Consider the following 24066-nt stretch of genomic DNA (forward strand, 5'->3'; position numbering starts at 1 on the left):
AGTCCATGAAATGATGTTACTTTTCATTGGTCCGGGTTTACATAATCATTTCATCTTTAATTTCCATGATTTAAAGAAATATTTAGCAGATTATCCATAAATATTGTTTGAAGAAATAAATAAATTAAAAAAAATGAAGTTTTCTTCTGAAATAAAGAAATGCGAAACATTTTCTTCCCCTGCGACTGGACACGGATGACACGTTTTTTGGTGACATGGAATATTTGCTGACTTTGAGCTTAAATAAACCTTCATTACTTTGAGAATTTCAATAAAATTAGTTTCATGGTACTTGCAATTTAGTTTTACACTCACATAATAAAGTTAAGAAGGTTCTATAAACTATTTAGCTTCGAATTCATCCACTAAAAATAGGTTGTGAACGTAACATTGTGATGTCCTACCGCGTTACGTTAGAAACCAGGCTTATAAAAAATGATAAAACAAGTTGAAATCATGATTGATGTTTTTAATATAAAGAAGAATATACTATAAAATGATGTAGGTAGAAAGAAATTGAAACAAACGGCAATTAAAGAAATTATCGATGTTTTTTCTCGCATCCTAACTTGGCGTCCACTCACTTCCTGGTTCGTTCACAACCTGCGAGACCTATTTACTCAATCTAGGTCAGCTGAACTGACGCGAGAGAACTTCTCGCGGGATCTCACACACCACAACACGTGCTCTAGAGAAGTGCAGATAGAAGTGTGACTAAGTAAAGTAATGAATTCAATAATCTCATTTACCCCATATAGGATGAAACTGTTTCCTGTTAATGACTGTTGTTATTGTTCAGATCTTAAAGAGATTTCATGAAGTTTGTGAAATACTGGTATTTCATATTTTCAGTGTTTATGATGTTGAACTAATATTTCTAATGAATTCTTATTCAGTGTTAATGTTTAAAGTAAGCAAATAAAAGCAAAAAATTGATTTTATCAATATTTTTCCTTTATTTTTAAAAGCTTGTTCGTGTCCTTGTTACATTAGCAACCGGGTAAATATTTATGGATTTTATCATACATTGTAGAGCAGGAGTTATCTTAACAACTATGTTATATTTTCTTATATGGTCAATGCTTCATGGAAATAAAAGTGGTTTTCAGTTGTAAATTGTTTTAAGTGACTCCCTCTATGTCACATTTTGGTAACCCCATTTCATGGACTGACCCATATGCGCATGCGTGAAAATGTACTTCCTTTTCCCGGTTGTCATGGCATCACCAAGCGCCGGGAAAACAATGTGGATGAAGACGCCAGTGTTGCCAGATACTGCTGACGTTTTCCAGCCCAAAATATGTTCAAAATCCGCCAAAATGCACTTAAAACCGCCCAATCTAGCAACACTGGAAGACACGCAGTTCTGTTGTTGTTGATATTCGTCATTTTGGAAGCGCAAAATACCAGGATGCAAATGTATGTAATCAACTCTCCTCATGCGTCGCGAGTCGACCCCTGTAGCGTTCAGACGTCCCGTTTTATATCGGTGCTGCCCCGCAAACTAGCATTTACTCCGGAGTAAATTTCTTAAACCACCTCCCGAGCAGGGTTAGATTTGCACCGGTTTAAGCAGCTTTCAGGGGCGACACCGGTATAACTTTGTACTGTGTGAACGCTCTACCGGGGCAACCCCGGCGCTACACCGGAGTAAAAGTTGCCGTGTGAACACCCCTTATACGTTTATCTCTCCCTCCCTCTTTCTCTCTGTATCCATCCTCTCTCCTTCTTTACATTTCTCTCCAGCGCTCTCGACCCCTCTCCCCAGCTCTCCCTCCATCCTAAATCTACACTCAGTGCTGTGACAGTGTCGAGAGTTCAGGTGCGATATAAATGAGCCGTTGTGCCACACACACACACACGGATCACAAAGACGAAGCTGCCATTTTCTCAAGCAAAGATCACAAGGGCGTCATAATATAATAAACCGCGAGGTTTCACATTCTTCTTCACCTTCACGTGAACGTCTGACAGAAATTAATTCCTCGTGAGTAACTGGTTCTTAGCTGGAATGACGACGTGCATTTTTTTGCTCCAAGTGACCAAACATTCAAATGCGCTTTTGTTTAATCCCCTACAGCTTCCTCTGCACCTTTTTCTGCAACACACACCAGTTGAAAGGGATTTTATCTCTCACCCTTACACACGCAGCTTAAACTGAGACGAGATAAGGCGCGATAAGGTAAGAGCAGACCCTCCACTCGCCTCTATGTACTTTATGCAGGAAACAGAAACAATCCTGAAGCACTGAAATTTTTTTTTACGCGCTCACGCGTGTAGAAAACCAACACCATTAGAACGAAATCCAGAAGCAGGATTAATCATTTAAAAATTGCATTCGAGTTTCATTAAATAACTTTTTTTTTTTAAGATTTTTTTTGGGCTTTTTTTCACCTTTATTGGATAGGACCGTGCAGAGACAGGAAACGAGCGGGAGAGAGACGGGGAGGGATCGGGAAATGACCTCGGGCCGGAATCGAACCCGGGTCCCTGGACCCACGGCATGGCGCCCCATCCACCCGAGCCACGACGCGCCCATTAAATAACATTTTTCACTGCTTCCTGAACGGTGCAACAGAAAAGCGCTCACCCCTACTGTCCAGACAGCGCGAGTTCGAATTACACACCTAAAGACATTATGATATGATGCACATCTACGATCAGTTTATCGTAACACAATGGATCACGATACTAATATCGTATCATATCATGCCATTACTGAGTTCATGTTCAGATCCAGAGGAAGAAGGTCGAATCTGGTAACGACTAAAACGTGGAGAAAATGCAGGAAATAATATGCTGTTGTTGACATCATGTCATGCTAACACCACCATGCTTCATAATAATCGCGCTCACATCAACACCGCATCTTCGTCGGGTCAAACACACTGGTTTTCAGCCACCAGTAAGCGATACCAAGGGCGGAGATACAGGTCACTTGGTTCTCTTTATATCCCCGCCCTTTTTTAAACTTTTTTTTTTTTTTTTAAAAAGAGACGAGTTTCTCAACAGCAAACTAACAAAGACGCTACACTCTGCATACCTGCAAACTCGTCAGAGAAAAAAAGGTGACAGTGTCCGGGGGGGTGCGGATAATGGTGACGCCGACACTGAACTCAAGTAAGTGTTAAGAAATAAGAAAACAATAAAAGAACCAAAACACAAATTATATTATAATGAAAAACATTTATTTTTTCCTTCTCTAGCCTGGACAAGGGCTTCACAAACACTCTTACGCACGCAAACACCATGGAGGGAAACTGAAAAACACTATTTTTCAGTATGTTTTGCATGAATAATGAAAATGAATATTGATGCACGAGTTTTAAAGATCATAGGATGAATCGCAGCTCCCTGTGCGTCTGTTTTGCAACAATGAGACTGTTGCGCAACATTTTATGTAATCTTGCAATGTTTTACTATCAGTGCGCGATTTATCAGCTTCAATTTGCCACGCTTTGTCACTAGTATATAAACTCTGTATAGTCAGCTGCTTCAGACCACCACTGACCATGGATGCTGCTGCACCAATACCTCCTCGCCGTCTATTGGGATTGCTGAATGTCCGAGTACAACTCCAAGAACTCCAGCGAAGACGTTTGGGCGTGCTGGCATTACTTATCCGTCGTCGTCGACTCTAACCTGACTCGTACGTGCACTCGTACCATGGATTTGTTAATTGCACGAGCGCCGCGCGTTCAATCGTCCAATTACCAGATGATTCGCGCCACCCTATCGCACCATCTTACAACACCTGCTTTCATTGTACAACAGTCGCAAGATATATCGCAAGATTTCATGCTTTTGCATTGCACAACGGTCGCTTTAGACGTGCAGGTTTTGCACGACTACTTTTTCATATGCGATTATTTCGGCAACAGTTAACGATCAATATGAAAATGTATCGGTCGCACGAATGTTTGGTCGCTTCTGATCGTGATCCAATTGTGAAACATGCTTTAGCAAACAAATATCTGTTGTTTTAGCTCCAAAAAGGCTGACTTGCCTTCAATTACCATCAGAGTTTCCACACTAGGTTCAGGGGTCTCTTAACAAGCGCGAACATAGATGGCAGTGTGTTTCAAGATCCTGAGGCAAAGGCTGAGATTCCGATTGGTCCAGAAAAAATGTCAATTATAAGAATTGTCCAATAATGGCCTATAACATGGCAGCAAGCCCACCCCCCCTCTCTTGACAGGCGCGAGCTCAGTTGAGATTACGATCGGCCCAGATGCCGCCCCCCCAAAAAAAACCTCTCCGGTTCTACACGATTCACGTGAATGACCCAATTGACAATGAAAAAGGTGACTGTCACCAAAAAGCGACAAGTTTGCAGGTATGACTCTGGTGCACTTCTGTTAAGCGTGGAGCAACTAGCGCAACAAAACGAGAGCGTTCGCCGTCGTGTATGCGGGAGAGGGCGGATAGCGCTTTGCTTCAATCAACAGCTGGCTCCATGCGTCTCAGCAGAAGCACAGGTCCACGCCTTTAGGTTAGAGCTAGCTGATTAGCAGGTGAACAAATTATAGAGAAAACCCAACACCAGAAAGCAGGGAACAACTTTAAAAGCAAATTCAAAAAAGATCCAATACCAGAGTTTGTGCAAAATAATTGTAATAACAAAAAAGATAAGCGCATCATGAAATAACTGATCATGATGTTGAGGTTATACATCATATTGCCCAGCCCTAAGACAAACCACCACCCAAAACCCCTTAACGCTAATCACTTTGGATTAAAAATAAATAAATACTATCCACATTTCACTGGATATGAGCAATCGTGTGCTCCGATTGGCTACTTTACTACTAGGCTATCAGCTCATATGCCATGAGTAGCAGGGCCGGATTAACATGGCCAGGGGCCCCTAGGCTACAAGTTGCTGTAGGCCGCCCCCCAGCCACCACCATCTTATCCCATCTACCTGTAAAGAACTGTCTATTTTCTACATTTTAAAGTTTTTTTTTTTTATCAAGCTCAAAATGAAATTTTATAAAGCTCAAAAAGCTCAATAGAGCTGTCACGTTGGGCTTTTTGCCGTTGCGCCTTGCGCTTTTGAGCACCGCTCTCGTATTTTCTGTCACACGTTCACTGTTCAACTGTGGAGTGACGTCGTGCGTGACGTCTAACGTTTATATATGGAAGGTGGATTTGCCTCACCCAATCAGCATCCGTTTATTTACCGTATTTTCTGGACTATAAGCCGTTACTTTTTTCCTAGGTTTTGAACCATGCGGCTTATACAAAGGTGCGGCTATTCTGTGGATTTTTCTTCCACCGCTAGGGGCGCTCTAACCGGAAGTAGAATCAAAAATAAGATAGACGAAAAATCAATGCAAAGAAGAATTAGCAGATCTTTAGCAGATAGAACACGCACGACAAATTACTAACTGGTAATTATTTTCAAATCCAGCAAAGATGATTAAAGTGACTTGTGGTTTCAAACAGGAGAAATGAAGGTAAATAAATACCGGTTATTTTCTCTTGGCTCTGTTCCGTTTTAATCAGCAAAGTTGCTGCCGTGTTAAAAGGCACTGTTCGGAAAGAATCTGTTCAGGTACATACATGTACATTTACAGTACAAAATCGTTCTGTACATGCAGTAAATATCTAATTTTTCAACATAGATATCTGCGGCTTATAGCCCGGTGCGGCTTGTATATCTTTTTTTAAATTTTTTTTTAAAAATAGAGCGGATGCGGCTTATATACAGGTGCGCTCTATAGTCCAGAAAATACGGTAAATATTCATTTTGAGCCAATGAATATGAAGGTTTTTTTTTTCTTTTGACCAATTGGGGGCCCCCCTGCGAGGCGGGGGGCGTGGGGGCCCCTAGGCTGAAGCCATATGAAGCCTGTGCGGTGATCCAGGTGTGATGAGTAGAGAAAAACAAAATGGCAGAGCATGTTGCTGAACCAACCGAAGACGAAATAAAAACTACTCGAAAACAAAACCTCAAGAAAAAAAAAAAAAAAAAAAACCAGCAACCAAATATGGAATAAAAAGTATTTGATGGTAAGAACGCCTCTTATTTTTTTTCCCCTTCAAGCAAGCATTATTACCACATTTTTCACAAATTGCTCCTGTCATTTCGCTGCCAGTTTGTTCACATTCTAAGCGGAAATGAGTTTGTCGGACGTTTTGTATAAAAGTTTTTACTTATCGAATTTCAAAAAAAAAAAAAAATCCTCCGTTTCTCAAAATCCAGTGAACGTGGACAGAATAAAACAAACAGTTATTCCACTCAATCTGGTCGTACATGGCTTATAACCACGATCAGCTCATGTATGACTTGATTTCGTGGAATCTCATCTCATGTCATTATCTGTAGCCGCTTTATCCTGTTCTACAGGGTCGCAGGCAAGCTGGAGCCTATCCCAGCTGACTACGGGCGAAAGGCGGGGTACACCCTGGACAAGTCGCCAGGTCATCACAGGGCTGACACATAGACACAGACAACCATTCACACTCACATTCACACCTACGCTCAATTTAGAGTCACCAGTTAACCTAACCTGCATGTCTTTGGACTGTGGGGGAAACCGGAGCACCCGGAGGAAACCCACGCGGACACGGGGAGAACATGCAAACTCCACACAGAAAGGCCCTCGCCAGCCACGGGGCTCGAACCCGGACCTTCTTGCTGTGAGGCGACAGTGCTAACCACTACACCACCGTGCCGCCCTGATTTCGTGGAATAACTTAAATTATTACATCAAACATAAGGATGAACTAAACAGTCAGCGCAGAGTCGTTTCTCGATGGTCAAGGTGAACTTTGAGCAGGTTTTACAGATCACGGGTGAAACTGTAAATAAATAACTGCCGCTCTTTGCCAGAGATGGTGCTGTATTTAGCAGTGGAGTTCCCGATCTGTCCCTGAACTACGTAGCTGGAGGAAAGACACACACACACACTCAGGCACTGTGTGCGTGTGTGTGGTGGCTCTTACATAATGCTTATGCAAGGATCTGAAACTGTGCATCACTGAATACGAGATGGAAGAGTGAATGAGGGCTGAAGGAGAGCTCGTACACATACGTTCTCCGAGCGATCCGGTCTCGTTCAGGCGCCGCTGGCCGTCTCAGGGATAAATCAGTACAAAGAGGAAAGGCGTCTAGAAATACTCTCCATCTGAATGGTGAACTCTAAAAAGTCATGGATACGCTACACTCCTAACACATTATGTAAACACCGAGCTCACACCACATTCCCGGGGTCTTTTTTTTTTTTTTTTAAATGGTGACTTAAATCTAAAAAAATAAATAAAAGGAAATCAGCTCAACAACTGGAGATCGCCCAGCACCCTCTCGTCTTACCACTAAAACAAACAGGGAGCAGGTGTGTGTGTGTGTGTGTGTGTGTGTGTGTGTGTGTGTGTGTGTGTGTGTGTGTCGTTTTCCCGTGTGGTTTTGGTGGGGTTTATTTTTGACTTGACGTTGAACAGACACTCCATCGACGAGCTCCAATCTCCAATTCAGCTGTGAATATCCAACCTTTTCCCTCTCTCTCTCTCGCCTCAAGTTTCCCTTTTTGATTTGAATCGATTTTTCAGCGCACACTGCTAATCTGCTTCAACAAGAAAAATGCTTAACACACTGATTTTCCAGGACCGTGCATTTTTCCAGGTTTTTGATTCACCCAGTTCACAATTCGAGTCGCGATTCATTTTATTAATATCCTCTGCTGGCAGCTCGGCCATAACTCCGGTAAAATGCGACTGAATTGAATGAAATTGCAATATGCGCATTACCGAAATATAACAAAGAATCCTGTGAAGTTTCATGAAATTCATCCAAAAACTGTGAGAGGAGTTGATTTCAGAAGGTGAGTGCTCTTCCCGGGATGGACAGACGGACATCGCCATGACATAATCCCCCTTTGGGCCTTTCGGCCAACGGGGGATAAAAATCCTGAGGGAAGTTGATTTCAGAAAGCACGCACACCTTGATGAAATTCCCAAAGTACAAGTTTGTTAATAATCAAGGGCATAACTCTAATAAAATCTGCCCAAATTAAATGAAATTTCAATATGCGTATAACTGTCATATAACAAAGCCTTCTGCCAAGTTTGGTGAAATTCCACCACAAATTCTGAGCAAAGTTGATTTCAGAAGAATGTCGACCCTCATGAAATTGTCCAAGTTATTTAATCATGGGTCAAAACTCTGGGAAAATTTTCACAAACAAAATTAAATCGCAATATATCCGTATTACCGTCGTATAACACAGCCTTTTGTCAAGCTTCGAGAAATTCGTCCAAAAATTGAGAGAGGAGTTGATTTCAGAAGGAAAACGCACCTTTGTAAAATTGTCAAAGTATAATTTTGTTAAATCAAGGGCTGTAACTCTGGTAAAACGCAACCGAATTGAACGAAATAACAATACGCATACAATGATGTCTTTTACCAAGTTTGGTGAAATTCCTCCACAAATTGTGAGAGGAGTTGATTTCAGAATGAAAAAAAAAACCCACCTCATGAAATTAATTCATTCATTCATTCATTATCTCTAGCCGCTTTATCCTTCTACAGGGTCGCAGGCAAGCTGGAGCCTATCCCAGCTGACTACGGGCGAAAGGCGGGGTACACCCTGGACAAGTCGCCAGGTCATCACAGGGCCGACACATAGACACAGACAACCATTCACACTCACATTCACACCTACGGTCAATTTAGAGTCACCAGTTAACCTAACCTGCATGTCTTTGGACTGTGGGGGAAACCGGAGCACCCGGAGGAAACCCACGCGGACACGGGGAGAACATGCAAACTCCGCACAGAAAAGCCCTCGTCGGCCACGGGGCTCGAACCCAGGACCTTCTTGCTGTGAGGCGACAGCGCTAACCACTACACCACCGTGCCGCCCCTCATGAAATTGTCAAGGTATAATTTTGTTAATCAAGGACTGTAACTCTAGTAAAATGTGACCCAATTTAACAAAATTACAATATGCGTATTACTGACATATAACAAGGAATCCTGCCAAGTTTCGTTAAATTCCTTCAAAAATCGTGAGAGGAGTCCATTTCCGAAGGCGAGCACCCTTCCCGGGACGGACAGACGGAAATCACCACGAAGTAATCCCCTTCGGGCCTTTCGGCTAGCGGGGGATAATAATGTAAAAACTTAACAAATGGGCCTTTTCTTAATGAACCTTTATGAACATTTGTACCGCCTCCATTTTCTTTTCCTTTCAGCAGTCTGTAAAAAGAAAGAGCTCAGATTTCGTGTGAAATCTACTCATTTGTACAGTCAATAAATCACACAACAGCTCCTTTCCATTTTAGGATTTATTTTTGTGCATTTCTGCAGCATTAGTGCTGTGTACTGTAAACGTCTGACCTTACATAGCCAACACTTCCCTTAAATCTGATAACCAGGCATTTTTAGCCATCTAGGGTCATCTCAGGTTGCCAGTACCCTCAGTGTATTTTACTAAAACTTGTTCTGAAAAATCTCTATTCAAAAAACATAAACGCTAATAAAGGGCTAATAAAGATCGCTGCTGTTGTGTTACTTCCGCCTACACTGAAGTCATGCGCATTCCTTGTTGCGATTATACATTATTGTCCAAACACCACAATTACAGCTCGGGGAAAACAAAAAAAAAAAACCTAAGGGTAGCATCTCACTGGGCTGCAACAGCCCGCGACTAGTTGGAGACACAACAATTGCGATAAAACATGCGAATTAGTGACAATTTGCACTTGGAATCACACTGAATCGATATTCGCATATTTTACCGCAATTGTTGGGTCTCCAACTAGTCGCAGGCCGTCGCAGCCCGGCTTTCCCTCGGCAGGCAGGGAAGTACAGGAAGCCTCACGGAAACTGACTTGAGAAGGGTTCGCGACGGCTTTGCGACACCAGCGACGCATTTGCGGCTATTTTGAGAGAAATTTTGTCGTACTAATTTTTTGAACACGTTCAAAATTTCAGCGACGAAAGAGCGACACTTTGCGACTCATGCGAGGAAATTGAGAAGCCCCGCCAATGTTTCAAGACACTTTTGAAACTCTCTCGTGAATGACGTTCGCAATTTGCCGCAAGCTGTCGCAGCCCAGTGATACTAGCCTAATAATCACACAATCAATTCTTTATTTCAATCCTGCGATTTATGACTGCATGATATATTGTGACATCCTCAACACATAGCTTTTATACAAATTAAACACCACACTAAGGGTGACCCCCCCAAAAAAAATTAAGTTTACACTTGGTTGATTGCTTGTATAAACACCAATTTAGGTCTCTTTAACTTTGTTCAACGCTCCAATGATTGCTGTAGAACTCCTAATTCCACTCAACTACATGTGCTTCGTTTGAAAACGAAGAAAACTTCTGTCGTGCCTGAATTACTGCGTGCCGGACTGTCTCCTACTGAGATTGCAACACAGCTGGGAATATCAAGATGCGCAGTGTACAAAATTAAAAACAAGTTAGAACGCACTGGAACAGCCAAAAGAAAGCCTGGATCTGGTCGCCCTCGGTCTGTACGGACAAAACACATGATTAACAAGGTTAAACGACGAATCAAGTCCAATCCTTTCAGGTCCATGAGAAAAATGGCTTCTGAGCTTGATGTCAGTCCTTCCTCAATGCAACGACTTGTCAAGAAATGACCTTAACATGAAGTCCAGGGCCAGGGTGAAGGTTCCACTTCTTACTAAAGCTCAAAGAGAAAGTAGGGTGAAAATAGCCTGGGCCCGCCCATCCTAAGTGTGACGCAACACGAGGGCCTGTTGCAAGCTTAGTCTGGCCAGGCAAGCTATCTCCAGCTCTTCCAAGCTCCCGAAAAATCGGGAGCCAATCAACTTTGAGCATCTCCAACGGCCCTGGGTAGAGGCGTGTTCAAGGCAGTGACGTAGTCGAACTGCGACCGGAAGCCATAGATTGTTTACAGAATCATGCTGTATTGAAAGCATTCAACGGGAAGTTCTCATTGAAAACGGAGCAAAGAGCAGCCCTGGAGGTATTTATTGAAAGGAAGGACGTTTTCGCCTTGCTCCCGACCGGCTTCGGTAAGAGTTTAATCTACCAGTTAGCCCCGCTAGTAGCCAAATCAATGGGGCTCAGCGAGAATCCTATCGTCGAGTCACATACGTCAGAGGAAAGAGTGATGTGATTGGTTTAAGCTTCATCACAGCCTTTTCTGGCTTCGACCAGTAGCAAACTGAGGCATTTCAGGGAGGCGGGTCAACCACGCGCTTTGGGAAACAGTTGGGCTGAATATCTTGGCCAGACCAATAGCTCGTAGAGCTTTGCAGTCGCGTTAGCCAGACTAGGGTGAAAACGGTCCAAGGCATTGTTGAACAACATCAAGCATGCTGCGCCAGGTCGTGCGATCTTGTTCTCAGATGAAAAGATCTTCACTGTCAATGCCATATCAAACCGAAGTAACAACCGATGGATTGGAGGTGATCCCACAGATGTACCTGATGCTGTAAAGTATGCCAACACTACAAAGCACCCAGCTTCAGTCATGGTTTTTGGTCTCATCTCCTCTGATGGCAAGAAGATGCCTCCAGTTTTCATTCCCTCGGCTATACGCATCAACACTGAGGGATATCTGGACATTCTGCAGAAAAAAAAAGTCAAGCCATGGATCCAGACCAACTACCCTGATGGGAATGTGTTCCAACGAGACGGTGCCCCTGCTCACACTTCCAAGAGGACCCAAGAATGGTTGAATGCCAACCTGGAGGCATTCTGGCCCAAGGATATGTGGCCTCCACAGAGTCCAGATCTTAATTCACTGGATTATAGTATCTGGGCAACTGTGGAGGATAGTGCCTGTAAGAAGCCCCACCCTTCTGTACCAGCCTTGCAGAGGTCTGTTCTGAGATCTTGGAACTGGATGACGGCATCCTACATCAAGAAGACTTGTCAAGTTTTCCGCAGTCGTCTGGAGGCGGTCATGTCAGTCGGAGGAGGACACCTCGAGAAGTAGAATCTACTGTGTATGCTGTTTCTAATGATGTATAGATTGTTAATAAAATTTGTATTAGAAGCAAAAGAAAAAAGTTGGGACAGGGGCAATAAGAGGCTGGAAAAGTTAAAGGTACAAAAAAGGAACAGCTGGAGGACCAAATTGCAACTCATTAGGTCAATTGGCAATAGGTCATTAACATGACTGGGTATAAAAAGAGCATCTTGGAGTGGCAGCAGCTCTCAGAAGTAAAGATGGGAAGAGGATCACCAATCCCCCTAATTCTGCGCCGACAAATGGTGGAGCAATATCAGAAAGGAGTTCGACAGTGTAAAATTGCAAAGAGTTTGAACATATCATCATCTACAGTGCATATCATCATCAAAAGATTCAGAGAATCTGGAAGAATCTCTGCGCGTAAGGGTCAAGGCCGGAAAACCATACTGGGTGCCCGTGATCTTCGGGCCCTTAGACGGCACTGCGTCACATACAGGCATGCTTCTGTATTGGAAATCACAAAATGGGCTCAGGAATATTTCCAGAGAACATTATCTGTGAACACAATTCACCGTGCCATCCACCGTCGCCAGCTAAAACTCTATAGTTCAAAGAAGAAGCCGTATCTAAACATGATCCAGAAGCACAGACGTCTTCTCTGGGCCAAGGCTCATTTAAAATGGACTGTGGCAAAGTGGAAAACTGTTCTGTGGTCAGACGAATCAAAATGTGAAGTTCTTTATGGAAATCAGGGACGCCGTGTCATTCGGACTAAAGAGGAGAAGGACGACCCGAGTTGTTATCAGCGCTCAGTTCAGAAGCCTGCATCTCTGATGGTATGGGGTTGCATTAGTGCGTGTGGCATGGGCAGCTTACACATCTGGAAAGACACCATCAATGCTGAAAGGTATATCCAGGTTCTAGAGCAACATATGCTCCCATCCAGACGACGTCTCTTTCAGGGAAGACCTTGCATTTTCCAACATGGCAATGCCAAACCACATACTGCATCAATTACAGCATCATGGCTGCGTAGAAGAAGGGTCCGGGTACTGAACTGGCCAGCCTGCAGTCCAGATCTTTCACCCATAGAAAACATTTGGCGCATCATAAAACGGAAGATACGACAAAAAAAGACCTAAGACAGTTGAGCAACTAGAATCCTACATTAGACAAGAATGGGTTAACATTCCTATCCCTAAACTTGAGCAACTTGTCTCCTCAGTCCCCAGACGTTTACAGACTGTTGTAAAGAGAAAAGGGGATGTCTCACAGTGGGAAACATGGCCTTGTCCCAACTTTGAGATGTGTTATGAAATTTAAAAAAAAAAAAAAAAAAAAAAAAATCACCTAATTTTTCTCTTTAAATGATACATTTTCTCAGTTTAAACATTTGATATGTCATCTATGTTCTGAATAAAATATGGAATTTTGAAACTTCCACATCATTGCATTCCGTTTTTATTTACAATTTGTACTTTGTCCCAACTTTTTTGGAATCGGGGTTGTAAATAATGCTTTATAAGTCTAGCTAATGTTATAACGGCTGCTTTAATCAGCCTGTGATCTCTCGCTTTTCTTAATGACTCTTAATGAAAATGCTTTCCCAAGAGGTTTGTTTTACCATCTAGACAAAGTTTATGGTTTGACTGTTTCTTTTAAAGCATATTTAAAAAGTGTTTAATATCTGGCAGAGCATCACCGATGTGTGCTACCAAACTAAATACAGCAGGAAGCAGCAGTTAAACATCTGTATTCCCAATGCAAGGCAGCATCTGTACAGAAAAAAAAAAAATAAAAATCACAGTCGCGTATCCATCCGGACAGGGCTGGGCGAGGTCACCAGATATCATGAGAGATGTTTACAATATTTAATAATACAAAAATATATTGACCCAAAAAAATTAAAAAATTCTTGTACTTAAATATAAAAAAAATACAAAACAAGATGAGCTGGTTCCAATTATTTAAAACCAAAATTCAAATCATGATATGTATGATATCGCAGAAAAATGTATCGTGACATAATTTATCACCATATTCATAATATATCGTCCAGCCCTAACTAATCGTCCAGCAAGACTAAAATGATCCTCAGCCGAGCTTGGAGCAGAACAGTGGCGAGGAGGACGGAGAACACGTTCCAGAAAGTAACTGCAGGGAAGAGTTAAAAGTTGTGAGAGGGGAAGTGAAGAAAAGTCGGACTGCACGAGACGTAGGATTCGTCCGAGGAACCGTTGGGATTTGAAGCATCATTTCTAATTTACATAAAAGTGAGAAATTCGCAATACAAATCTCACGTGTGTGTGTACACGTTGCAGAGGTGGACCGTAACGAAGTACATTTACTTGAGTACTGTACTTAAGTACATTTTTTGAGTATCTGTACTTTACTCGAGTATTTTTTTTGTGAAACTTCTGACTTTAACTTCACTACATTTGAAAGATAAATATCGTACTTTTCACTCCACTACATTTCTATCAGGCTCCTCGTTACTATGAAACAGCTTTGAAAGGATGTTTTTTCTTTTCTAAAACATGGTTGGTTTTATTCGCAGGTGACACTGAGACGGCCGATCAGTAATCACTAGGGTCGCGTCACATCCATAGACTGTATAAAATCAAGTCCAGTGATTTCTCAGCAGCGTTATTTAACACGATCAGTTGATGGCAGAACGGAAGGAGGCGGTTCTTCTGCAGAATGCACGCACTCATGGCCCATGAACCCATGTTTCAGTTTTCAGAAAGGATTAAAGATTCATTTCGTTTTAAATGCTTGCTGAAAACGAACCAAATCACAGCGTTCAAAAACGCCAACCTGCGCAAGCATATTGAGGGACATAAACGTTTTATTCCAAGAGAAAGCTTGCAACGAAGTCGTCTGTGCTTTTAGAGCTAGCGATAACGTTGCAATAGCTATGCGGTCTGGTTAGTCAAATGACTTTCTATGGATTTGCCCGCCAAGTTGCCATCGCCTTGTCCTCGGCTAACGTTAACACATAGCTAGTTAACTTGGACACTGTTCGTGAGCATGTAAAAACAGAGTTACGCTAACATAAATAACGTTAACTTTAGCATAATCTTGCCAAATAAACAGAATGTAGAAATCTTTCTTTTCTAGTAGCGTTAGCTACCCAATATGATTTTGAGTTTGAAAATAGTTTGCTAGCATGTCAGGTGGAGTTTCACTCACTAGCTAGCTTAGCGTAAAACCACCATGATGGCACAGCATGCGCTCATTTTGTGAATTCACATTTCTGTCTTTGGTAACGGCGTTAGGTTTTGTAAGCGTTGTGGCAATAATACAACAATGCGTTGACAGAAAATGTACTTTTAATACTTAAGTATTTTTAAAAGCAAGTACTTTAGTACTTTAACTTAAGTAAAAATTTGACTGGACAACTTTCACTTGCATCGGAGTAACATTTAACCAGCGGGATCTGTACTTTTGATTTGAGTAATGAAGTTGGGTTCTTTGTCCACCTCTGGTACATGGAACAAAACAGTCACTTGTTGCTCGCTCATGTGTGTGAACGCAGACTAGAGTGTTGTAGATAACCTAGACTCTAGCCAGTGATAGAGCGTGAGTGTGAGTGTGTGTGTGTGTGCTTTTAACCTCTCATTCCCGGGCTGAAACTCCGACAGCAGGGATGGTCTGCGGCGGTGAGACTGGGCAAGAGCTCCATGGGAGAGATGGGAACCGAAGTCCCGAGCATGGTAGTCCACTATACCAACATCCTGTTCAACACACACACACACAAAATTACCTTTATGTACATTTTGTTTTGTAATGGATCTCGAGAAACACTTTGTTACATATTGCACCTTTAATAATTTACATATTGCACCTTTAACACAAACCTGTACTGCCTTTCAGATTTTTCAAGTGTCGGTCATAAAAGGAATTTTCCGACACCTAATTATTTTTGTTTAGTGGAGCGAAAGCTACCCAATTCGAATCACAAACTTCCAATTTTATTATTATTATTTTTTAAATAGAACAATTAATGAATTTATCTCCACGTGGCTCTAAATTCTCCGCTATTTTTTCCTGCTTCACCATGACGCAATACAAGATACTACGTCATGCATCACGTGGTGGGCTTTCCCCGTTCATGCAAGGCATTGTGGGATACAAATTTGAAACAGGAGAGAAAAATGGAGGACGCGAGTGTGCGAATGAAATGTGAAAGACCGACTACAGTAACGGAAAGAAAGAGAGAAGAAAAGACGTTATGTTATATACGAAGGAAAGGAAACGCAAGACCAAACTAATAAATATCGGCGGTCAGCGAGCACCTCAGTGTGATCAGCTGTTCGTTTAGCGACAGAATGATGGCTTGACTGCGCAAAGCGAGCGATTTCATGCACATTTGCTTTAATCCCTTCAAATTAAATAACTTCCCAGCCACAGAATAGCCTGATATTTTGAGAGATATTACAGAAATAAACAAAATCACAATGACCACATTTCAGACGGAACTGAATTTCACAGATTTTATGAAATCGAAAGGCCGTCTACTTTTAAAGTTGTCGTGTTACAGGAAAATGAAGCAACAGCGTCCCCGTTACCACCCTGCAGGGGATTATTTTCCTTTGACAGCACGTCCTGTAGCATTTTATTCCTCTCACACCAGAGCAAATAAAATATTTTATCCATTACATAAACTGTACTTTTTCTCCGTTTAATATTGTCGAATATCCAAGTAACAACTTGCACTCGAGCAGCTCTAAACAGCGAGTCCATCACTTTCGACCAATTCGAAGCCCCTGTGAACGAGCTGTTGCTATAGAAACAAGTGCATTAATATACAGTAAGCCTATGATCTGCAGCTGCACTACTCTCAGAGCTGCTTGTTACAGAACACTAAGGCCAAGTTTACATTAGACCGTATCTGTCTCGTTTTCTTCGCGGATGCACTGTCCGTTTACATTAAACCGCCTGGAAACGCCGGGAAACGGGAATCCGCCAGGGTCCACGTATTCAATCCAGATCGTGTCTGGTCCGGTGCTGTGTAAACATTGAGGATACGCGGATACGCTGTGCTGAGCTCTAGCTGGCGTCGTCATTGGACAACGTCACTGTGACATCCACCTTCCTGATTCGCTGGCGTTGGTCATGTGACGCGACTGCTGAAAAACGGCGCGGACTTCCGCCTTGTATCACCTTTCATTAAAGAGTATAAAAGTATGAAAATACTGCAAATACTGATGCAAATACTGCCCATTGTGTAGTTATGATTGTCTTTAGGCTTGCCATCCTTCCACTTGCAAGTAGTAAGTGATATGCGCTTGGATCACACACACAGCGGCTCAGTCCCGAATCACTGCTCGTGCACTTCACTCGCGCGCTCTGTGAGTTGCGCAGGGCCGGAGTGCGCACCCTCCAGAGGGCACTCGCTGTTCAGGACGGAGTGATTTGGAGCGCAGGATGCCTGCGGAGCCGAGCGTATCCGTGTATTAGGCTTGCCATCCTTCTACTTGCAAGTGGTGAGCCTTGCGCATGCCCTAAATGCACTGGGATCATGTTACGCGCCGTCTGAAATGCACTGGGATCATGTTACGCGCCGTCTAAAGTCATGTGATTAGCGTATCCGCGTATTGGCGTTGCTGTGTGCACGGCTAACGGTTTTAGTGTAAACGCGAATCGTTTTAAGAACGTTAATCTGATGATCCGCTGATTCGACGTAATGTAAACGTAGCCTAAATCAACACCTTCTGCCCAATCAGAATCGAGATCTCGTTAGGACAGCGCTAAAGAGTTTTAAAGCGGATTCTGATAACTTTTAGTCTTCTTAACTGGACAACTAAAATCAGACATCAGGATACGATACGTTACGTTACGATACACGCCTTCAAATCACAGATCAGAGTTCAGTTACAGTCGAAGTGAACGAGGTGGTGGTGGTGGGGGGGTGTAACGTATCTATTTTTCCAAGACTAACAGCCAGCCATCTGTCAGTGTAATCCCGGACCCGGACGGAGAAATGCACCAAGGAACAAAAGACACTGATGTTCTTCAAACAGACCTCGTGACCACTGCTGGGAAAAAGTAGTGCTGTGTCCAAAGACCTTTTACGGGCACGACAATGTTACTGTTGTTGCGTAATCTTACAGTAAGAGAGCAATAAGGTTACAGTTAGAGCACAAAGGATTACAGCGGGAGGACTAAAAGAGAAGGGACGGGGTCCCTGTTATCAATAAACATTACTGACTTCATCTTCATTTATTTCAATAATGATAAAATATAATCTAGCTGACACTGCTAAGAGGTGTTGCTATGATTGCAGCGCACGTTGCACAAGACACCTTCTTGAGGTATGGTTCTAAGATTATTTTAAAAATAAAGTAGGATATTTAGAGTTGCATGCATAAGTTTAGGCACCCTCGAGCCAAAAATCACAAACAAGGTCAAAACGGTATTTATTGCATGCGCCCCCTTTGAGAAGAAGCCCCTTGGACTTGCCAACACTTTTTGAAGCAGCTCGTGGTCGATATGGAGCACTTGCATGTGACGTCACAGCCGATCCAGATTGTGACAGACGCCATCTTGTCGGTCAAACGCCATTTTCTGCCTTCTACTTCTGGTTCTACTTCTGCTTCTACCTTTTCTTCTGGAAAACCCTACTATATACAATTCTACTACAACGGCTGCGGCTACAAGCTCTCCCTACCTGTGCACGTTTTTTATGTTTTTTGTGTGTATTTCTGCGTGTTGTTCGTCTGTACCGGACTTCAATATCCACTACAACCGTATGGACTTACTGGACATTGGTTTCCAGCAGAAAATGACGGTTTGTAGCGATTTCCATCGCATGCACAACATTCCAGACAAGATATAGCGAGACCAGCGGGGTCTCCGTGGATTGTTATCGGAAGCGAAGCGAAGGAGGCAGTGCCGGGAGTGGAAGCAAAAGTGAGGCTGCAGGCCGAGCCGGCCTGTTGACTAAGCTCAGAAAACAGCTACTCAAACCTCCACTGCTAAGCCTTTACCTCTCCAACGCCAGATCCATGGTAAACAAGACGGACGATTTGGAATTACAGCTGGAATTACCTTATTCTATTCTATAATTGGCTGGTCAGTGCTATACTCAATACTTAAGTGACTTACTCGTCCAATGAGGATTGTTATTTTCTTGTTTACAAGATGCCACGGCTGACAAATCCTGAATTTCTGTAAAGATAACTGTCCAGAGATTTATAAGCACACAGTGCTTCACCACTGAACAGCGAGGGAAAGTTGATGAGGTAATTATACACGTCCGGGTATTCCGCTGGCAGTTCCATATCCACCGACACGGTCGTGAAAACTACGTCCGGTAAGCCATAAGGGTCACTAATCTGTAGATCGTTTATTTTAGACATATATCTAGTTATCTGTTCATTAGAAAAATGAGCCGTGTAGTCCGTCGGTTGAAATTGATCCATTCTGTACACGAGTGCAGCGGTATTCAGCGGTGTTTTTTACCGACAAGATGGTGGCTGTGTACTTTCCGGTCACGTGACTGCAAGATCTCTATAGAGCTATGTTCCGGTTTTTGCTTTTTTTGGATCGTTGTTTTTGAAGAAACCAAACCTGTTCACAGCTTCTTGACTGTTGTATCTGCTGAATCCATCCATCCATCTCCCTGTGACCAACAACTGGAAGGGTGCACATACTTTTGCACACAGCATTATCTATCCATCCATCCATCCATCCAGTTCAAGTGCAAACACACAATGTTTAAAACAGTTTGGTGACTACTTTTCAAAATAGATGATTGGGCCAGGGGTGCACAAACCTTTGCAAACAAATTTCCAACAGAAAATTGATGTGGGCTGCGTGAGCAGTGATGAAAAGATGCAAGCGCTTTCATTACCCAGTTCAAACAGGATGTGTGAGACCACGGATGTGCCTAATCATAGATGATCGTTCGTGTGTGTGTGTACCGTTTGAGCGCGGGTTATCTGCAGAGGAAGGCCGGCTGCGCTCGGCAGGTGTCGGGTTTCCACAGCTCTCCGGCTCTGAGGCACCGGCTGTGGGTGAGAGGACATGCTGACGACGAAACTTCCTCTATGCGCAGGAAGTGGGTGTGGCTGCTCTACACACGCTGACCATTCTTCAGAATCGAGTCCTGACGGTCAACAACAACCTGGAGGAAGAAGAGCAAAAGACGTGAGATGAACAGAAATGTGTAGGAGTCGCCACTCCAATCGACAAAACCTTTAGGAAAAAGACAACGAGAACCGGGTGGGGTGTGTAAATTATCCGAAAATTCAGAAAGGATGCAATTCTTTGTCAGATAAACAACATGGATGGGAAATAGACTCGAGAGAACACTCAGGTGATAAATGAATATAAAACGCAACATCGACCAAATCCAATGCATTTTTAGAAATATGACTCCGAATCAGAACAAAGTTGATTCTTCTGATTCATTTGCTGTTTGGCTGGTTTTTAACCCATTGACGCCGGATGCTGCATCGCGCAACATTGCCCCAATTATTTTCAAGACGCATGCCAGATTTGTTTTTTTTATAAAAATGTGTTAATGCTGAATGAGCATGATCCAATAAAAGCAGAGAATTTTATCTTTTAAATGCAACTTATTTCATGTCTTTATGTGCTTCAGAGGCTGAGATATTGAATTTTTCATTGGCGTTTTCAATTAATTACTTTTATTTCAGAAAACCCTCAGGCAGATGGGGACCTTTTCTAAAAGCTGGCTTAGGCATTTGCAGACGTTTTTTTGCAGGCGTTTCAGGCGTCAATGGGTTAATGCCGCACAAGAAAGTCTAAAAAGAAAAAAAAAAATTTTTTTGCACAGCATGAACACACCGAGTCAGCACTAAATAAATTTTGATAATTCGAATTGTCGAAATCATTGAATCATTTAGTGCTGACTCAGTGTGCTCATGCTCTGCATATAACCCCCCCCCGCCCCAAAAAAGTAGTCAATTCAGAGTCAAAATCACTGAGAACAAACCAGGGTTCGAATCAAAGGAATAATCACACCCTTCTCACATACTGATTCTCTCAGCCCTGTGCATTAAACTCTTCAGAGATGGTTTCGGAAGTCTTCGAAGCCACACGTGCAAGCACGCACGCACACACGCACACCAAATGATCTCTGGCCACATGAAAAGAGATGATAGATTCTTCTCATCTCAGCGCCAATATTCAGAGGCAAGGTTTGACAAAACAGGAAAAAGAGCAAGGGTCAGCACATTTCTATGTGCTATAAATACACACCGGTTTGAAGAAACTTCACCACACACACACACACACACGATCTGGCTGAGCTAAGCAGATTTGACACTCCATCATTGGGCCACAGAATAAAGATAGAGTCTGTGTGTTTTTATTATTACTGTTCAGCTCAGGTCTTTGTCACAAACAGGAAACTAAAACGATGACTGAAATACTGTACATTAACTCAATACAGCCAATAAAATCCTCGATCAGGGACGATGGCTACGACACCGGCGCTCCTCGGTTAGCCGAGCATTATCGGATTCACGCTCTCGCTGGATTCTTGTAATAAACAGAGCGAGCTGAAGAGATCAGTGGAAAATCTGACTTTATATCGAACAGAGGACAGGAAACTGGGGGACTTTCCAATCCGCACATTTATACAATCTGTATTTCTTGAGGAGAGTAAAGCGTGTAAAGCGAGAGAGATAGAGATGATCAGTAAGACAGTTAGATAATCAATCAGAGAGAGCTAGTCAGTCAGACAGACCAACAGACAGTCCGAGACACAGTGAGAAAGACCAACAGTCTAGTCAGTCAGACAGACAGACAGAGACCGGCATCATAATTCAGTCAGTCAGAGAGACCGTGAGTCAGACAGACAGACAGTGATGGAGAGACCGCAAGTCAGACAGACCAAATAAGAAAGACAGTTAGAGAGAGACAGGCATCATAATTCAGTCAGAGAGACCATGAGAGAGACCACAAGTCAGAAAGACAGAGAGACACACACACACACACACACACAGACATAATTCAGACAGTTTGAGAGACCATGAGAGAGACCGCAAGTCAGACAGACAGAGACCACGAGTTAGAAAGACAGACCAAATCAGAGAGAGACACACCATCATTCAGACAGTGAGAGAGACTGCAAGTCAGACAGACCAAATAAGACAGACAGTTAGAGACAGACAGACATAATTCAGTCAGACAGACCATGAGAGAGACCACAAGACAGAGAGACACAGACATAATTCAAACAGTTTGAGAGACCATGAAAGAGACCGCAAGTCAGACAGACAGACCAACCAAATCAGAGAGGAGAGAGAGAGAGACACACCATAATTCAGACAGTGAGACAGACCGTGAGAGAGACTGCAAGTCAGACAGACAGAGAGAGACACACAGACATAATTCAGTTTGAGAGACCATGAGAGAGACCGCAAGTCAGACAGAGACCACGAGTCAGAAAGACAGACCAAATCAGAGAGAGAGAGACACACACACCATAATTCAGTGAGAGAGACTGCAAGTCAGACAGACCAAATAAGACAGTTAGAGAGAGACAGACATAATTCAGTCAGACAGACCATGAGAGAGACCACAAGTCAGAAAGACAGAGAGAGACACAGACATAATTCAGACAGTTTGAGAGACCATGAGAGAGACCGCAAGTCAGACAGACAGACCAAATCAGAGAGAGAGAGAGAGAGAGAGAGAGAGAGAGAGAGAGACCATAATTCAGACAGTGAGAGAGACTGCAAGTCAGACAGACCAACAATCAGAGAGAAAGACTGTAGTCAGTCAGAGACACAATTCAGACAGATCAACAGAGAGACAGCTGTCTAAGCAGAGTGATATGAGCTCACGGCAGACAGAAACAGACCTGACCAACAGAGAAAACAGAAAGATACCAGATGGAGAGAGAGAGAGAGAGAGAGAGAGAGAGATACAGTGATGCAGTGAAACAGTCAGTCAAATGATCAACAGATTCACGAAATAACAGCAAAACATTAAATGTGTAAAAGCTAAAGAAAAGGATTCATCATTAATGTACCGATACAGACAGACACTTGTATGAAACAGAAACGGTAGATCTCTCCGACCTCAGTCCACCTCATTTTATTATCTGTGTGATCTTCAGCTGCATTTCACTTGGCGCGGATGCTTTACACACACTGCTCTTTATCATGAAAGATAAAGTCTGAGGAGAACCTTTATCTGAGGAGGAATCACCCAGGGAACATTTACAGCAGGAGATGGATGGAGGATCAGATGAAGTGAAAGTGTTTGTAGTGAAATCTCACACTCCACATCGAACGGCCAGACGGAGAGGAAGAAACTGATGGGGGTTGGGGGGGAAAAATAATAATCAAACGCTTGCAGACTACAGAGAACCTGTGGAATATGAGAGAGAGAGAGAGAGAGAGAGAGAGAGAGAGAGAGAGAGAGAGAGAGAGACAGGGGGGCGACATTCTTTTATTATGGATTAATGCTTTGGTTACCATGGATGGTGGAAGAAAGAAAGAAAAAGAGAGGTGGATTAAATTCACTCCAAAGGCCCAAAGTACTGCTGTGGAATGAGAGAAAGGAAAAGAAAGAGAGGGGAGAATAAACACAGACAGGAGGGGAAACACATGCCCTGGCACAGATACAAACACCCACAGGCAAGAGCAATTGGCCGCCTGCCAGAGGCTTGGATGAACTCATTCACCCGTGTGTGTGTGTGTGTGTGTGTGTGTGTGTGTGTGTGTGTGGTGTTTTGAGAGTCACTCACTTTCTCTTTGACACCAGCCCTATAGAAACAAGCTACAAAAATATTTTAAATGCTAACAAAAAATGTAGCTGAGGTCACTGCAGAAGTCCGGAAGGAACAAGTATTTAAACAAATAAAATAATTTTTTAAAAAGTTTAAAATCTCATTAAAGTCTGTCTGCGATTTAATACTCATTTGTATTAAATAGAGATTTTCAGCATCTCTATCTGATCAGTGCAGCAAGCAGCGTTTGATGCGCGTCTCCTTTGTCGCTTGGTGTTGGAAAGCAGCGTCTCTTCTGCTGTTGGCTGTGGCCAGCTTAAGCTACGTTCACACTGCAAGGCTTAATGCTCAATTCCGATTTTTTTGTGAAATCCGATTTTTTTGTGAGGTCGTTCACATTAACAAATATATGCGACTTGTATGTGA

General features: G+C 42.8%; 1 protein-coding gene across 5 annotated transcripts in view; it reads right to left on the reverse strand.

Moving 5' to 3' along the window:
• Positions 1-24066, reverse strand: part of ncor2 (nuclear receptor corepressor 2) — a 249351-nt gene that overhangs the window by 177826 nt on the left and 47459 nt on the right. For all 5 annotated transcript variants that reach the window (XM_060931244.1, XM_060931245.1, XM_060931247.1 and 2 more), the window contains exons 2-3: positions 19856-20058; positions 15543-15664 (exon numbers count right to left, since the gene is read on the reverse strand). In XM_060931244.1, the coding sequence (XP_060787227.1) occupies positions 15543-15664; positions 19856-19960 (227 nt within the window). In that variant the 5' untranslated portion in view covers positions 19961-20058. The remainder of the gene's footprint in view (positions 1-15542; positions 15665-19855; positions 20059-24066) is intronic.

The sequence above is a fragment of the Neoarius graeffei genome, chromosome 10 (assembly GCF_027579695.1).
Source record: "Neoarius graeffei isolate fNeoGra1 chromosome 10, fNeoGra1.pri, whole genome shotgun sequence".
Lineage (NCBI taxonomy): Eukaryota > Metazoa > Chordata > Actinopteri > Siluriformes > Ariidae > Neoarius > Neoarius graeffei.